Source organism: Microcebus murinus, chromosome 5 (assembly GCF_040939455.1).
Source record: "Microcebus murinus isolate Inina chromosome 5, M.murinus_Inina_mat1.0, whole genome shotgun sequence".
In the NCBI taxonomy this organism is placed as follows: Eukaryota; Metazoa; Chordata; class Mammalia; order Primates; family Cheirogaleidae; genus Microcebus; species Microcebus murinus.
Window position 1 is genome coordinate 56,408,558 of NC_134108.1, and position 19,522 is coordinate 56,428,079.

The window sequence follows — 19,522 nt, forward strand, 5'->3', positions numbered from 1 at the left end:
TCAAACCTGTGGTAAAGGTACAAGAATAATACAGTGGATACTTGCATACCCTTCATGTATATTCACTGGTCAGTAACATTTTGCCTTCCCCTGCCCCTTTACACACACACACACACACACACACACACACACACACACGCACACACGCACCACATCCCTGTTAAGTTTTTGCAGACGAATGACAGAAAGTTGAGAAAGTTGTAGAAATCACAATACTTCACCTATGAAATCTTCAGCATCCATCTAAGAAAAATGAGTCTCCTAGTTCCCTGCAGTGCAATTATTATAGTCAGTAAATTGAACACTTACGGTGTCATGTATTACAAATATTTAAAAATCCCAGAATAATTAGGGAAAGTTGGCTGGGAAGCCAAAATTGGCAAAAAAAAAAAAAAAAATGCCTGACTTAATCATGACACAACTGCTGGTAACCTTCAGGTTTGAAGTGATAAATAGGAAAACAATTTTTTTTTTTACCTTTACCCAAATGTTCCTTACCTTCCTTTCACATAGTTGGAGATTTTTTAAAAAGTGTACAAGTAATTAGACAACTTTCTTTAAACTATGCAGCATCTATTTTCTTTTATGTAACTTATGTCATCATTTCCCTTATATTTATGATTTATAGTACTAAAAGGAAATGATAAAAACAACCTTGATTTAAATCCAAAATTTCTTATGGATTTTCTCTGTTACTTATTGATTACTAATAAATGTTCTCAGAAGCCTAGAGTTACTTTAAGATTGTTAGAAACTTGGAAGATTTGAATTAGTGACTTTGTCTTTTTGTATGTCTCTTGGTTCTTTAATTATGTTGAACACTTGTACACTGCCTTCCTCCAATGTGCTCCCACCTGTTGAATAGTACATAATCAGACAAATTGCAGTAAGTCAACAAGGTTTAGGAGCATTTGATATAGGTATCTGGCAGAACAAAAGGAATGAAGTGAAATATCCAGTCCTGTGATGTTGCAAAATTCTGAGAATTTGGTGTTTTATTTGTCAGTCTCCTAAATACTAATATACAGATATTTACTAATTCCAGCTTTTAATAGTGGTAATTTATTAATCTAAAGTTCTATATGAGTCTAGCTTTGTATGTTTATTTGAACACTGTGGATAATGAGTTTCATTTGTGTTCATTATGTTTATTCTACAAATTTTATTAGGATAACTTCTGAGAAGCAACACACATTTCTTGACTCAAAATAAATATTAAATTTGAATGATTATTATTATTAAAAAAAATTTGAGCCATCAGGCTACCCTGAGATGGTTTCTATTCTTTTCAACTACTTTTACTCTTTTATTCCATGTTGGATAATTATTAATATTGCTTTCTCAGAATAATAATTATATAATACTATAGAAAATTTGGGGCATTTAAACAAAAAGACTTTAATTTTTTTCTAAGATCTGTGACAAAGAAGCTGATAACCAGCATATTTTTTAGTAATTTTGTTGATATGTATGTATTAAAAATTATTTTCCCTGAAGTTTTTTTGGGAAGGGGAAGTAAGGAAGTATTCCTGAAAAAAGAAATCTTCAGACTCTTGTTATTTTATCACTATTCCTACTCATTTATATCTTTTGATATAAATTTTATATTTATTGGTCCTTCAAAATTCTCTCATAGCTACCAAATTATATTTGTATTCTTTATTAAGCAACTTTAGTATGGCATGTTATTTACCACATCCATCCCATCTCTTTCTTTGTTCTCCAAAATCACTATCTCAGTAGAGAGAGGCATCCGTGGTATTAGTGGTATAATTCTCACCTCTCAAAATCACTATTTTAGGAAGCAGTGACTTCTTTTCCCTTAGCATTTTCTAGCTTTCATGCTGATAATCAGTCTTTTAATCCAGATATGCATCCATGGTACCCTTTCTCTTACAACCAAGAAATGTAAGGTAGGTAAGAAGTGACTGGGTATAGTATACTGACCTCTAAATTGAGGACAGTTGTGAATTAATTTCTACTTTGAGAGCTGATGTTGAGACTGTTTAATGTAAGATGTGTTATAAAATTACAATTAAGTTAGTATGTCATAAAGTGACAATGTTTTGGGTAGTTATGCAAGACCTTTTCTATCATAATTACATTCTAAAAGGATACAGGCTTCTACATTGTTCTTTAGTAGAATTTTATGTTAGAATTAAGATTATTCATTTCATTTCTGCTTGGCAGTCTCTACAGTTAGCCTAATCCACCAAGGAGAATTACACATTTAAACATTTGCAGCTTTACAACTTGATTTTTAAAATTACATATTATTTTGGTCTTATAGTATTCCAGTATATTCTAATTGAGACCTTAAAAAACTTTCAATGGGGTAGACATATTTTCTTCATATAATTTCCTTATTTGGATGATCATAGCATATATAATAGTATTTTATTACTATCACATTTGCTTTAAATGTTAATGACATTAGGTTAGCACAGTATGTCACTCAAAATATTTACAATTCCACACTTAAAATCTTTTTTTTTTAATTTCAGAATATTAAGGACACACAAATGTTTTTGGTTTCATGGATCACTTTTATAATACTTGAGTCACACTGTAATTGTGCCTATCGCCCAAATAGTGTTCACTGTACCTGTTAGGTAGGTTTTTGGCCCTGTTATTCCCCCCCACCCACACCCACTGAGTTTAACTTCCTTCTGTGCACATGTGTTAGTCCTATTTATTTATTGAGATAGAGTTTCGCTCTGTTGCCTGGGCTAGAGTGCCGTGGCGTCAGCCTAGCTCACAGCAACCTTAAACTCCTGAGCTCAAGAAATCCTTCTGCTTCGGCCTCCCAAGTAGCTGGGACTACAGGCATGCGCCACCATGCCCGGCTACATTTTTCTGTATATTTTTAGTTGTCCAGCTAATTTTTTTCTATTTTTAGTAAAGATGGGGTCTCGCTCTTGCTCAGGCTGGTCTTGAACTCCTGAGCTCAAATGATCCTCCCACCTCGGCCTCCCAGAGTGCTAGGAAGTTAGTTCCAATTGAATAGTGAGTACATTTGGTATTTATTTTTCCAGTCCTTAAATACTTCAGTTAGGATAATGATCTCCACTTCCTTCCAAATTATTGCAAAAGGCATTAATTCAGCCTTTTCTATGGCTGGGTACTAAGCCATGGTATACATATACAACATTTTATTAATCTACTCATGAATTGATGGACACTTGGGTTGATACCACATCTTTGGAATTATGAATTGTGCTGCAATAAACATTCGAGTACAGGTGTCTTTTTGATGGAAAGACTTCTTTGCCTTTGGGTAAGTACCCAGTGGCGGAATTGCTGGATTGAATGGTAGGTCTACTTTTAGGTCTTTGAGGAATCTCCATACTATTTTCCATAGAGGTTGTACTAATTGCAGTCCCACCGACAGTGTATAAGTGATTCTTTCTGTCTCCATCCATGCCTGCTTCTATTGTTTTGAACTTTTTATTAAAAGCTATTCTAACTGGGATAAGGTGATATCTCATTGTGGTTTTAATTAACATTTCTCTGATGACTAGTGACTTTGAGCAGTTTTTCATAGGTTTATTGGCCATTTATCTATCTTTTGGAAAGCTTCTGTACATGTCTTTTGCCTACTTTTTGCTTGGGCTTTTTTTCTTTCTCTGTGCTGATTTGTTTGAGTTTTTTAATAGATTCTGAATAGTGGCCTTTTATCAGATGTATAGTTTGCGAATACTTTCTCCTATTCTGTAGGTTGTCTGTTTGCTCTGTTGATTATTTCCTTAGCTGTGCAGAAGCTTTTTAGTTTAATCACAGATCCCATTTAATAATTTTTGTTGTTGCTTTAATTGCCCTTAGGGTCTTTTTCATAAATTCTTTGCCCAGGCTGTTACCTAGAAGAGGTTTTCCTACATTTTCTTCTAGTTTTCTTATCATTTCATGCTTTACATTAAAGTCTTATATCCATCTTGAATTAATTTTTGTGAGTGGTGAGAGATAGAGGTCCTGTTTCATTTTTCTGCATGTGGCTATCCAATTTTCCCAGTACCATTTATTGAGTAGGGCTTCTTTTCCCCATTGTGTGTTGTTGTCTTCTTTGTTGACGACAGTTGGCTGTAGGTAGATGGTTTTATATCTGGGTTTTTGTTCTGTTCCATTGATCTATGTCTCTATTTTTGTACTGATATTATACTGTTTTGGTTACTATACCCTTGTAGTGTAGTTTGAAGTCTGGTAATGTGATGCCTCCAGATTTGTTCTTTTCCTTAAAATTGCTTTAGCTATTCAGGCTCTTTTATGGTTCCAAAGGAAGCATAACATTATTTTTTTCTAGACCTGTGAAATATGACATTAGTATTTTGATGGGAATTGTTTTGAATCTGTAAATTGCTTTGGGTAGTATGGGCATTTTAACAATGTTGATTCTACAGATCCATGAGTGTAATGTGTTTTTCCATTTGTTAGTATCCTCTGCAATATCTTTCCTCAGTGTTTTGTGGTTCTCCTTGTAGAGATCTTTTACCTCATTGGTCAAGTATATTCCTATGTATTTTATTTTTTTGTAAAAGCTATTGTGAGTAGTATTGAGTTTTTGATTTGATTCTCACTTGACTGTTATTGGTCTACAGAAATGCTACTGATTTGTATATGTTAATTTTGTACCCTGAGACTTTGCTGAATTTATTTATCAATTCCAAGAATCTTTGTGGTTTTCTAGATCGTATCATCAGCGAAATGTAATAGTTTGACCTTCTCTTTCCCGATTTAGATACACTTTATTTCCTTATCTTGCCTGATTGCTCTGACTAGGACTTCCAGCACTATTTTGAATAGAAGTGATGACAGTGGGCATCCTTGTCTTGTTTCAGCTCTTAGGGGGAATGTTTTCAACTTTCCCCCATTCAGTATGATATTGGCTGTGGGTTTGTCATGTATGGCTTTTATAATTTTGAGATATATTCCTTCTATGTGAAGTTTGTTGAGGGTTTTATCATGAAAGGGTGCTGGATTTCGTCAGATGTTTTTTCTGCGTCAATTGAGATGATCATATGTTCTTTATTTTTGTTTCTGTTTATGTGGTTAATCATGTTTATTGGTTTACGTATGTTGAACCGTCTTGCATCCCTGGGATGAAGCCCATTTGGTCATGGTGGATTATTTTTTTGATGTGCTGTTGGATTTGATTTGCTAGTATTTTATTGAGGATTTTTTCATCCATATTCAAATGGGTTATTGGTCTGTAGTTTTATTTTTTTGTTGGGTTCTTTACTCGCTTTGATTTCAAGGTGATACTGGCCTCAGAGAATGAGTGGGAAGAATTCCCTCCTTTTCAGTATTATGGAATAATTTCTGTATTATGAGTACCAGCTCTTCTTTGTAGGTCGGGTAGAATTTGGTTGTGAATCCAGTTGGTCAAGGTGTTTTTTTGTTTTAGGTTTTTTATTACTGCTTGGACCTTGCTGCTCAATATTGGTCTGTTCAGAAGTTCTAGTTCTTCCTAATTGAGTCTTGTGAGGTTGCATATTTTCAGGAATTTGTTCATTTCCTCTACATTTTCTAGTTTATGTGCATAGCAATTTTCACAATATTCACAGATGATATCTTGGATTTCTGTGTTTATCAGTTGAAATGTCTCCTTTGTCATTTAAAATTTTTAATATTTATTTCTCATAAGTACATGGCATAAAATATTTACATTTTAAACCTTCTGCTTAATATCTGCATTTCTGATTATGTGACTTTGTAGACAATTTTACTTTTAGCTTGGAGTACATGTGAAAACTGGAATGTTGCATTCTTTTTCTGACACTGAATGTTCATTATAAGTTCTATTATTATACTAGATGTATAAGACTAACTTAGAAATAATTCATATAAGACTCACTTAAGAAAATACTTTTTTTCAGAACTGTAAAATTCAGTCCTAATATAGATGGCATTATATCTTATTTCATGATTTTGAGATATACTTTCCTTTTTAAGGCCTATAAAGCCATTATACAAGGGGGTTATTTCCTATGATTGAGAGTTAAATGACTTATTCAAAATTGTGTAATGAGACAGAGATGAATTTCTGAGAATTGTGAAGATTTGACGTAGAATAAATTAGAGAGCTAATTTTCACATCTTGATGCTGTGTTTAATTCCTTTGTTCTGTACTGGATCTTGAAATTTAATAATATAACTTGCTCTGTGCTCCATTGGAATATATACTAAGTCTTGTTCTTCACTGTATTCATAGCCTACCACCAGTGCCTACATCCAAGTAGGTCCTCAATATAATAAATGCTTATTGACTGGGAGTGCTTCAGCCACATTCTTTTTAGTTCCTTTAGGGTTGCAGTAAGTCAAAATACTACTGCTTACAAAGATTTGACTAAACACAGAAGATAATCCCTTTGGAAGATACTTTTTCCTGAGTGTTGAGTTGACCAAACCACAGACCTAAATTGACTTTGTAAACATTGGGTTTTAATTGGACATGATTCGCCTTAGTGGTTCTGGCCTTCTTTCAGGTTTTTTGTTTGTTTAAATTGTGTTTCTGTTAAAAGGTAGACCATACTTTTTCTTTATTTGTTTTGGTCATTATCTTAAGTATGTCCTGAGTGAATATTAATAAATTTTATTTTATATATAAATAAATAAGTGGTGTATATGCAACTTAACAGGAATAAGCACTATTCCATATGAACAAGTTATATTTAATATGTAAAGAATTTTATTTTATTATTAATAGTAAATTCTAATTTATGTTGATAATTATCATATTTATTGACATTATATAAACAAAAATTATTTCAACATTTTGAAATTGAAATTTTAGGTTCCTGATATAATATGTAAGAATTTATAATGTAACATTAAACTGCTTAGTCTGTAGGAAGAAAATACTGTTGACTTTTCTTAAGCTGCAGTGTAATATCATTTATATATTGTGATAAAAATATCTCCTTAAAACATATTTTATGTTTTTATTTCAGTAGGGGATAAGAAGTGGTTTTCATGAAGGTTAAATAATGTTACGATTTGTGAAACATTATGTTTCTTAAATTTGCTTTGTAGACAATTGTAAAAAAATTTTAGGAGAAAATGTTAAACCCAATTATGGTTGTCAAGTCACTATTCAGTCTGAACAAGAGAAGCAGTTAATGAAACAATATCGCCGTGAAGAAAAAAGAATTGCCAGACGAGAAAAAAAGGCTGGAGAAGATTTAGAAGTTTCAGAAGGACTTATGTGCTTTGATCCTAAGGAATTGAGGATGCAGAGGTAATAAAAACCAGAAGCTGAAAAATGCTTGTGTTGTAATTGCTACTTTTACATATCATTATCATTTTTAGTTTAGTTTTAGCAATTTAGGTGATTCTTACTTCTAGTCACGTTTTCTTATAAGAAAAGAATTTTGTTATGTGAAAACCTAATTTTCTGGGATAAGAAAGCAATGATCTGCTTAATTAGAATATTCTTGGTTGCATTCACGTAGATGAGAGATTTAGAATATAAAGGTAAGCTATTTTTAGGTGCTGTGCACACACCATTAGGCTAAGATTTATAAAAGTTACATAAATTTATTTCAAACTTTTCTTTTCTTTCTAAGCTTAATGATTTCCATGTTGTTAATTAGAAGTAGAAAGAAGGATAATTAAATAAAGGCATTATTGCACTTGATTCTTTAAATATTGAAACCCTCTTTTAAAAAAAGAATTTATACCTTGTTAAATAAACATCTTTGAATTGTGAAAAAACAAAATTATAAAGAACATTAAGTCAAACTTACTGTAGGGTGTTATCTAAAAGTAATATCTAAAAATGTGTTGATTTCTGTTTCGTTACCCAGAAAATTTCAGGATTTCTAATATCTTTCTTTGCACAATTTAATTTCTCCTCTTTTATGATAGAAGGATACCTGAAATAGTTATTATAATGACCTTGTTTTAGTGTATGCTTTCCTTTTCAAGATAAAGATTTTAAATTTGACCTATTATTTTTATATTTTCAGAGAACAGGCACTTTTGAATGCTAGAAATGTTCCAATTCTGAGCAGGCAGAGAGACATGGACGTTGAAAAAATACGTTATCCCCATGTTTATGACTCCCAGGCCGAAGCCATGAAAACATCAGCATTTATTGCTGGTGCAAAGGTATGTATAGCATTAATATGTAACCACTTTTGGATAATATGTCTATTCTGAGGAAATGACACTTAGATTTTCCCTGTTTTCTTTGTGAGTCCAGTACTAGTTGACTAGACTATGTTAAATTTTATTTTTAAATATTTCGAGAAGTGAGATAAATAGTGTGAGTGTATATAAAGCTCTTGACATATAGTAGCTATTCAGTCTCTTTTTCATTATTTTTGCAATTAGTATTTTTGAGTTTTATCAGTGGCATCACCGTTTGACTAAACTTTACACTGTATATTACACATTTTCCTAGTTATATGAGTACATTTATCTTCAGGAATATCATCTAATTAATGTATACTTAAAGATTCATCCACATATTGTGGCCTTTGTGTCACATGAGATATGTGATACATGAATGCTTTGTGTGTGTGTGTGTGGTTTTCTGTGTTTGCTCATTTTTGTTTTATTTAGGATTGTTTTTCTTTAAATTAGCTACATTTATTTACCAGTGCTATGTTATAAAACAATTCTCTCTCTCTTTCTTTAATTAAAGAATCTTTACCAGAGCAAATGTTTTATTTTTTATTGTTATTGGATTTTTGTTTTTGATGTTTTTAGATGATTTTACCAGAAGGAATCCAAAGAGAGAATAACAAGCTTTATGAAGAAGTAAGGATTCCCTACAGTGAACCAATGCCAGTCAGCTTTGAGGAAAAACCAGTTTATATCCAAGACTTAGATGAGGTGAGATGAGCTTTTATAGAGTTGATATTTTTGAGATGTGATTTGTGTTATAAATGGATTTATATTGGAAAAATTATTTTAAAAGATTAGTGGTTGGCTAATGCAATACAGAAACATGCACAGTTACTTACTAAAGAATTACAATAGGGCAGTTTAAATTTAAAAAACCCACATATATATATTCCTTTATACATTAAACATATTTATGTGTGTATTTGTGTATATCTCTATATTTCATGTTTATTTGGGGCATTTCAGCTAATTTTTTGGTATAACTTATATAAACTGACTTAAGTACAGTATCTTAAAGGATTCATATATTGTACTGATTATATCAAATGATCAAGGTATAATAAAATAGAATACTTTTGGGGGGATAAATTCTAATGTATTTAAAACAATTTTTAAATTTTGTATAATTTCAAGCCTACAGAGGAATTGCATGAATAGCATTATCTATATATACCTTTCACTTAGGTTGACCATTTATTAAAAATTTTGTCACATTTGCTTTATCTCAAAATATTTTTTAACTTAGTTTAAAATATTTTTAACCTTAGTTTAAGGTATACATATTATTTAAAGTTAATCTTTTCCATCATCAACATGAAGTTGCTGGGGTCTTTAATATGTAGTCAGTCATTCAGATATATGAAATAATTCAAGTAAGCTATAGCAGCGTAAAGCAGCTTAGCATAAAGCAGCATAAAAAATACCCAAAGCCAACCTAAATTAGTTCCATTCTATACATGTGTACATATGTATTTCCTTTTACAGAAATAGAATTATATCATACATACTGTTTGCTTTGTGTGTAAATGTATATATTAAATATATACTTGCATCTTTCTGTGTTAGTAGATGTATTTCTGCAGCATCATTTTATCACAACAGAGAATTCCATTTTATGCCTTGACTACTTTTAAACTAACTCCTTATTGTTACAGTTTTAAGTTGTTTTCTACAACAAGTTTTTATGATAGAATAAAATTTTAATTTTGTTTATTTTATACAAGTAAAAGTTTTTCTGAATGGGTTAAATCCCTCTATAACCTTAATATCCCTTTGCCATGTATCCTAATATTAAATACATTCACAGCTTCTGTGGATTAGAATGTGAACATCTTTGCAATCAATGGTGGGGGATGATATTCAATGTTCTACCTACCACATATGATGTGGATGATCACTGTTTAACTATGTTAAAACTAACATAATTCATAATCACCAAAAGTATAAACAAAACAAATGTCCTCCAATCGGTGAATAGCTTGGGCTGCCATGACAAAATACCATAGTCTAAGTGGCTTAAATAACAAAAATTTATTTTCTCACAGTTCTGGAGGCTAGAAGTACCAAATTAAGTTGTTGCCAGATGATTTAGTTTCTGGTGAGGACTTCTTCCTTCTTCCTATGTCCCCACATAGCTACTTCTTTTTGTGTGCATGGAGAGAGACTTCTGGTATCTCTTTCTTTTCTTATATAGTCACCAGCCCTATCAGTTTAGGTCCCAATCCTGATGACTTCATTTAATCTTAATTACCCCACATAAAGTCCTTTCTTCAAATATAGTCATATTGGGGGTTAGAGTTTTAACATATGAATTTTGAGGGGACATAGTTCTGTTCACACCATGGAGAAAGCTGTTATAAACATTGGTGTGCAGGTTTTTGTGTGGATGTAAGTTTTCATTTCTCTGTGATAAATACCTAGGTTTTTATTTGCTGAGCCATATTATAATTTCATGTTTAGTTTTTAAAGAAACTAGCATTGACTTTTAGAGTGACTATACCATTTTATAGTCCCACCAGCAATGCAGTGTGATCTAGTTTCTCCACATACTAACCAAAATTTGGTGTTTTCACTAATTTTTAATTTTAATTTTAGCCTCTTATATTTTAATATTATTTATATTTTTATTTTAGCCATTATGATTATATGTAGTGATTTTTCATTGTTTTAATTTGCATGTTCATAATGACTAATAATAATTGGGGAATAACACATTCAAATGCAGTATGTCATCATATGTAAATAAGTAAACTATTTGATGTCATATCACTGTAGATATTGATTCTGCCAGAAGTCATAAGCTTGAATAGTAATAAAAACCTCAGGAGAAAATGTAAATGTTAACAGCATGTCAGATAGTTTAGTAGATGTATCTTTTGACTTGGATCTCTGTTATACTGGGTAGAATCTTTTATGTATCAGAGAAAGTGCTATTGAAGATGGTGGGTGGTGTCTGTCTTTTTTCACTGAGATTATAGTTGCATGCTATTCCTAACTGTCCTAAAATGCTTTTATGTCCTTTTTCTGACTGAATATCACATTGGATAAATTTGTTCTGTTTTCTTAAAACCTCTGTGATTTGATTTAAAAGCTAAGGATCATTTTAAAATTCTACAATTCTGTGCAAAAATACTGTTAATGTCATTAAATAAGATTTTTACTTTCTTGGAAAGGGAATTATCTTAAAAATTTAGATGGATCTCTGGATTTGTCAGGAGTCACTCAATTAGAAATTATAGAAATCAAAATCAAAGCAAGCAAAGAAGACAATTTATTGGCTTTTCTATGTGGTCTGTCCAGGAATAAAGCAGTATATGTGCTGGGCTTGGATATATAGGTTCACATGATGTCTTTAGATTTTTTTCTCTGTCTTTATTTATTTTCTTTCTCTCTCAATTTTTTTCTCTATTTTCTTTTCTTCACTTTCCTTCCCTCTTATATTTTCCTCTCTTTCTTTTACCCATCCCCTTTTTTATTCCTCTCATTCTCTTTCTTTTCTTTTCTTTTCTTTTCTTTTCTTTTCTTTTCTTTTCTTTTCTTTTCTTTTCTTTTCTTTTCTTTTCTTTTCTTTTCTTTTTTCTTTGTTTTTTTTTTTTTGAGATAGTGTCTTGCTCTGTCACCCTGGTTAGAGTACAGTGGTATCATCATAGTGCACTGCAACTTCCAACTCCTGGGCTCAAGTGATCCTCCTGCCTCAGCCTCCAAAGTAGCTGGGACTACAGGTGCATGCCACTGTGCCTGGCTAATTTTTTCTATTTTCAGTAGAGATGGGGTCTTGGTCTCCTCCTTGCTCAGGCTGGTCTCAAACTCCTGACTTAAAGTGATCCTCCCACCTCGACCTCCCAGAGTGCTAGGATTACAAGTGTGAGCCACTGCTCCCAGCTTTTTTTCTCATTCTTTTCATCCTCTGATTCCTGGATAGACTTTCTCCATATAACCAAGGAAAAGTGTATGCAGCAGCTCCAAACACTACTGTTCCCCATACTCTAAACGCATAAGCAAGGGAGCTTTTTCCCACAAGTTCTTCCAGGAAAAAAAAGTTTTCTGGGTCTGATATTTCTGAGTTAGGTCACCAATTTATTTCTGAACCAATTCCTTTTGTTATGGTGGGAATGTGGGGTTCTTACTGACCGTGGCTGCTCACTTGCATATCCTAATTGTCAGCTCCCCCTGAGCCACCAGGATTCTAGAGGAAGTTTCCCAAAGAAAAGCAGGGTGCCATTACTAACCCTAGAAGAAGGATGAAAAAGAAATAAAGAAGAAAAAACGTCTTTGATATTTTGGGTGAAATTTAGGCTTGCTTTTTTGTTGGTGTTAAATATGTTGATGTCTGTTTACACATTTGGCAGTTACATTTTTTAGGACTCAGTAGAGTGTTGCTTAGCAAAAATGAACTATTGACCCAAATATAATACTTGACTTGGAAAGCTAATATAAAAGATGCATATAATCTTTCAGTTGAAAAGCTAAGTAATTGAGTCTTATAAAATCTGATTGTAGAGAATTTGAGATTTAGGTTTTCTGTGAGCCTGTCTTCTTGAATCCTGTGCTTATAGTCTAAGTATTGGGAAAAAAAAATAGGATATTACCCATGATTAGTTACTCAGTTTAGTGTATCTGCTCCATTCCCATGGAAATAACTGGTACAGTAGTGGTATGTTGTACAAAGTTCTATGGCAGCACAGAGACAGCAGACTAAAGAGAACAGGAAAGAAGCTTTCATGGAGGTGTATTTTGTTTGTTTGTTTTTGTTTTTTGAGATAGAGTCTTGCTCTGTCACCCAGACTAGGGTGCTATGGCATCAGCCTACCTCACAGCAACCTCAGACTCCTGGGTTCAAGCGATCCTCCTACCTCGGCCTCCCAGAGTGTTAGGATTACAGGCATGAGCCATGGTGCCTGGCCATGGAGGTTTATGGTAAAGGCATAGAATTTTGCCAGATAGACAAAGGGGATGGAGCTATATATTAGGCAAAGGATGTTGTATGAAATATTTTGTGACCTTTGGGAAACAAGTACTTCAGTCTTATTAGCATAAGCATGTAGGCTGTATTTGGAGAGTCACAACAATTGAATCTAGAAAGAGACTTAATAGCCTGTACATGAAGAGCTTTGAAAACCATGCTAAGAGATTTAGACTCAATGCTATGGGGAACATTACTTCTTAAAAATAGGAGAGTAAATGGTCAAGTTTTTTCACTGAGAGGGATTGCTCTGGCTACAACACAGATTTGAAGGTTGAGAGAAGAGCTGCTGCAGTAATTCAAGGGCGAAATACTGTAAGTCTGAATTAAGAAATTAGAGGCCTATGTAAAGGAGAGGACAGCTGAGAGAAATTTAACTACTAGTATATATACTACCTGATGACTGATTAAATAGAAGGGGATGAGACAGAGAATCTAGAATGACATCCAGTTTTGTTTTGAGCAACATGGGTGAGCAATAGTGCCATTTATTAAGTTACTTCCATCCTAACTTCCTTGATACTGTTGTAATATTTATCTTGTTTTGGTTTTCACACCAAATGTTATTGTTGTTAATACTTTATAGTCAATTTAGATTTAGTCAATTTAGATATAGTAATTTAGATTTACCTTTATATTTTGCCCAGTGTTTTTAAATTTTGTCCAATGCTTTCATATTCTATCACTTTTTATTTCCTGAAATTTCTTTGAAGTGAGAATGTGGTGGTGGCAAAAAGCTCTTAACTTTTGTTGATCTAAATTGCCTTCTCTATTATTCTTTAAAGATAATTTGGCTTGTGATATAATTCTAAGTTCACAGTGATTTTCTCTTAGCACATTAAAGATTTTGTTCTGCTTTTCATTTTTGCTTTTGAGAAGTCTGCAATCAATCTAATTGTGATATGTTTTAAGGTAAACTTTTCTTTCTGGCTGCTTTTAAGATCTTTCCTTTGCCTTTGGAAGTTTGGAGTTTTACTGTGATACCATGATTTTAGATATAGCTTTCTTTTAACTTTTTGTTCATCTTCTCATTCTATTGTTTGCCTACCATCATCATCTAAAGAAGTAAGGAAGAAAGGGAAAAAGGACTTTACATTTTTCATGCACCTGTAACTTGGCAAACATTGTTAGACGATATTAAAAAAATCAAAAAAGAAGTGCAAGGTGCTTCTTGCCTTCGTGAGCTTGCAACACAATTGGGCACATAAGAAGGCATCTATGTGGAGTATTTATCAATGATGCACTGTGGAATGCATTAAGTACAAAATGAGTAGCTCAAATTCATGTAATTTTATATAGAAGGCAGGGGATCAGTGCAGGCTGTGGCTATTAATGAAGACTTCTTGAAGAACATGAGACTTAAGTTGTTTCTTGACAGTTTAGTCTGTTATCATTGGGCTTTATCTTAAACAACGACAATGAACTTGCAATTATTTTCTTAATAGAGCTGCTTTGGGGTATAAAGAGAAAGGAACAAAGTTCCTGATTTCACGTTGAAAATTTTGTGTGGATCTGGCATAAAATATTGTCTTTGTGTCATTTTTTATATAGAATCTTCAAAATTAATTTTTGTTACAAAAAATTGGTCACTGTCAAGAAGGACATTATTTGATGTATTGGAGTATTATTAGGGTTTTGCTAAAGAAAACCTTTTAAAATTCTCACTTTATCCTCAAAAGTAATTGAGTATTTTATGTATTCATTGTGTGACATGTGAAAAGCAAGTTTTTGATAATATATTTCTTTTCTGTTTTGGGGGTAAGTAGATGTTTAATATGTGAAAATGTGATCCATTGGATAAGCTTTCTTATAAAGAGATTATAAGAGATTTTTATTTATTTTTGACTCCCAGCTAATATTTAACTTAAAAAGTAATGTTTACTTCTAATGAAAATGCACTATCATTCAAAAATATGAAATTCCCAAGTCTCCTTTGAGGGAAAATACTGTATTTTCTAACCTTTTCAGGAATGTAGTACTGTGAAGTCTACTGGGAACGCTTGTAAACAGCTAACTAGGAAAAGGGCACCAGCTGCTTGAAAAATACCCATTCAACCACAGAGAGAATTATAGCTAACATCTGCCTTTAGCTAGGAGTAAAGTAATCAAACACAATAACTTTCTTTACAACCTACTACACTTTATTGATTTTATAGCAGGAAATTAAAGTAGAGAAGATTAAAAGCTTAAAGACATATTGAGCTGTCCCAGAATAATAATTTTAGAACTCGAATGAAGTCAGAAGTCTGAAAATTAGATGAATTTTACTTGTAACGTGGGAATTTCAAATTGGTTTAGAAATGGGTTTAGTCCATATCTTCCAATATATCTATGTGCTGTGAATATGCAGGCCTATTACAATAAACAGAAATATTTGATATGATTGTGTTGCAATTTATATAAGTTTCTTATTTTTTGATTCTGAAAATATGTATGGGTTATCAGTCATCAGTAATCATTTCTTAAGCTCATGATTGATGCGCAAGACATGGTGAATACACAGAGGTTTAGAACTATGATCTTGTCCTTAAGGATCTTGCTATCCTATTAGGCAGGAAGACCTGATGTTAAATTCCCAGCTTCACCATTTGTACATTTTGTGATATGGATCAAGTTACATAACTCCTGAGTTTCAGTTTCTTCCGCTGTTTATTTTGATGATTACATGAGTTAACACACAAAATGTATATCAGCAGTGTCTGTGATACATTTGAGCTGATCAGTAAATTCTCAGTCCAAGGAAGGCTTATATAAATTGTTCCTTTGGTTAATTTCTCATCTTGATGGCTGAGTTTTGCTGTTTAATCTGGGCACAATTTGAATCTTTCTATAAGGAATTATTGATAGGTAGAATTATTATTATATAAATAACTTTTAAATTCCTCAAAGGTGAAATTGAAATTAGAAGTCACCTTTAAATTAATAAAGATAAAGCAAAGGAACTCATATTTTTTTAGTTGATATGATGCATTTCATTAGGTACCTCATTATTACATTATTTAGCTTAATCTCCCTCATATAATCCTTTAGAGCAAGATGTTTAGAGAAGACAAGTTTAAATTTCACAAATTATAGAGTGATTAAGTAAACATAGGTTACCTTGTTTTGCATTCTCAACAAGTTCCCACATTCTTGATAAATTCCAGAGTTGTATGAAAATAATAATTGTGTAACTTTGGATAATTTTAAATATATCAGGCAATCAGGATATAAAGGAATCTCAACACATTCTTAAGCACTTGGCACAATATTGTGTTTTATTATATAACTTTTACGATTTTTTCCCTTCAGTGTTTTACTTGACCCCTCAAATCTTTACATATTACACAAGAAGTTCAAGCAATGCATTTTTCTTATAGGAATACCCCCTCTTTACTAAACTTCTACCTTGCAATTTGATACATATTTTAAGCAGAAATTTTTCTGAGTAAAATGTACTTTGTTCTTTCCAGAGCAGATTGTGTTAAATTATTTAAAAAAATGGAAAAATCAGAAAACTTAATCATTGTGTCAGGAGTGGGTAGGGAGTTAGGATAATAGTTCTTAGTCTTGCTTTTCCTTAATAATTGCTTGGGGGCTGTTAAGAACTGTACAGATTACCATTTCCCACCCCCTGGCAAATGAATGGACATTTCAAGGGGTGAGTCCTGGAAATCTGCCATTTTAAAAGCATCCACAGCCCCTACTCTGAATATGAGGAACCTGTTCTTAAAAGCACTGGCCTCCTCACTACATCCTTAGCAGAGCTCCTCTCCAGCCATCTCTGAGTAGGTCCTTCCCCTATTCTTTTAAGTTGTAGGTTCAGTGTATTTGGAGCTTCATTATGTTTTGGAGTTCATTATGTTTTGAGCTTCAGACTTTATGTGGGGAAACAAAGAGTCAACTGGATTTATAAATTGCTTCCTTAAGTTTAAAGGTAAGATCTTTTGTCCCCAACCTCTGGGGTACAGGACCGGTACTGGTTTGTGGCCTTAGAAACCGGTCAGCACAGTGGGAGGTGAGCAGCGGGCAAGGGAGCAATGAATGCTTCATCTGTACCTACTGCCCCCAGTTCTCCATCGCTCATAGATCTGTGTCCTGTCAGATCAGCGATGTCATTCAGTTCTCATCACAGTGCAAACCCTACTGTAAACTGCGTATGCGAGGGATCCAAGTTGTGCACTTCTTATGAGAATCTAATGCCACCACTACTACCCCACCCCCAACCCCCTCACCCCTGTCTGTGGAAAAATTGTCTTCCAAGAAACTGGTCCCTGATGCCAAAAAGGAGGTTGGGGACCACTGGATAAGATGATTAATCATAAATATAAATGGCCTCCCTCTCACCCTTCTCTCTCTTTCTCTCTCTCTCTCTCTCTCTCTCTCTCTCTCTCTCCCCCCATTTTGTTGTTTTGTTTTTGTTGATATGTCTCTTTTGAAAACCCCTTAAAGTATAATTTTAATACTGTAAAATACACACTTGTAGGGATGTAGTGCTATAGATTTTGACAAACAGTCATGTGAATATCAACACTCAAGAAATAGAACATTTTCGTCATATACTGGTATAGATTTTGACAAACATACAGTCATGTAAATATCATACAGTCAAGAAATAGAACAATTTCTTCATCAAAAAGTTTCCTGCTACCTCTTTGTATGTAACTCTTTCCTGCCACTCCCAGTCCCTGCACACTACTGATGTTTATTTTCCCTACGATTTTGACTTTTCCAAAATGTTATATATGATATAATTTACTTATGTAATGCTTATGTACACACCATACAAGTTACTTATATAAATGTCTTGAGTATTTTGAATCTGATTTCTGTCATTCAGTATAATATATTTGAGATTCTTCCATATTGTCCCATGTATCAGTACTCTCATCCTCTTCATGGATGAAAAGTATTCCATTTCGTGGATGTATGCCAGTTTATCCGTTCTCCATTTGAAGGACACTTAGCTTGTTTTCAATTTTAGCTGATTATGACTTAAACTGCTATAAAAATTCATGTACTGATTTTTGTTTGAACGAATTTTTTTTTTCACTTAGGGTAAATAGCTAGGCATAGGATTGCTAAATTTTATAGTAAATAAATATGTATCTTCATAAGAAACTGACAAACTGTTTTCCACAATGGATGAACCATTTTATATTTCCACCAGGAATGTGTTAGTGTACCAGCTTATACTCTCCTTAGCATGTGGGATTGTCGGTCTTTTTAATTTTAGACATTCTACTTAGGTGTTTAATAGTATCTCATTGTAGTTTTAGATTGCATTTCCCTAGTGACTAATAATGTTGAGCATCTTTTCATATGCTTACTTGTCATTTTTTCTTTGGTGAAGTTTTGGTTAAATAACTTTTCCAGTTTTTAATTGGTTTTTTAAAATTATTATTATTGAGTTTTGAGAGTTCTTTTTATATTTTGGATACAGTCTACTTTCAGATCTATTGTTTGTAATATCTTCTTTCATCTGTGACTTGTCTTTTCATTTTATACTAATGTTTTAGTATTATTGAAGTCCATATTATAAACTTAAAAAATTCATCATGCCTTTTTGTAATATCTAAGAAATTTTTACCATATGCAAGGTAATGAAGATTTTCTTCACTGTTTTCTCCTCTAAATTTAAAGTTTTAGCTCTTACATTTAGATATATAATCCATTTTGAAATGGTTTTTATATTTGCTGAAAGGTAGAGGCTGTGGGTTTTTTTTTTTCATATAAATGTCTAATTGTTCAGGCATCATTTGTTGAAAAGACTTTTTTCTCCATTGAATTGCTTTTGCATCTTTGTTGAAAATCAGTGGAGATATATATATCATATGTATATATATATGAATCTATTTCTGATTCCTTACATATCTGTCCTTTGCCCTACTGTCTTGATTATTGCTACATTATAATAAGTCTTGAAAACAGGTATTGATATTTGACTATTCTGTCTCTGTTATTTTCCATATACATCTTTAGAATCATGTGTCGTTTTCTATAAAATTTTCTTCTGGGATTTTAATTGAAATTCCATTGAATCTATAGATCAATTTCATGAGGGTTTAATCTTAATATCAAACCATGAAGATTATATACTTCTACATTTATTTTAGTATTCTTTGATATTTTCATGATTAATGTATAATTTTCAGCATATGTTTTGCACATGTCCCCTTGATAAATTTATAGCTATGTATTTCTTGTTTATGTTTTCCGGTGTTATTTAAAGATTTTTAAAAATTCAGTTTCTAATTATTCATTGCAATTATAGAGGAATACAAGAGGATATAATTACTTGTCTGAAGGCATTTCCTTCAAGATGGAGTCTTATATAATATAAAATAATCATGGGAATGACAACCTTTGGTATATTTTGTTGCTTAAAATAAATCACAGGTCCCACCACTCTTAAGGGGAAGGGATTAAACAAAGGTATGATAAACACCTGAAGCC

At 32.5% G+C, this 19,522-nt stretch overlaps 1 protein-coding gene across 4 annotated transcripts in view; it reads left to right on the forward strand.

Annotated features, from left to right (window-relative positions):
* ASCC3 (activating signal cointegrator 1 complex subunit 3) overlaps positions 1 to 19,522 on the forward strand; it is a 318,336-nt gene that overhangs the window by 63,425 nt on the left and 235,389 nt on the right. For all 4 annotated transcript variants that reach the window (XM_076003099.1, XM_012738813.3, XM_076003097.1 and 1 more), the window contains 3 exons: positions 7,027 to 7,231; positions 7,962 to 8,103; positions 8,707 to 8,832. In XM_076003099.1, the coding sequence (XP_075859214.1) occupies positions 7,027 to 7,231; positions 7,962 to 8,103; positions 8,707 to 8,832 (473 nt within the window). The remainder of the gene's footprint in view (positions 1 to 7,026; positions 7,232 to 7,961; positions 8,104 to 8,706; positions 8,833 to 19,522) is intronic.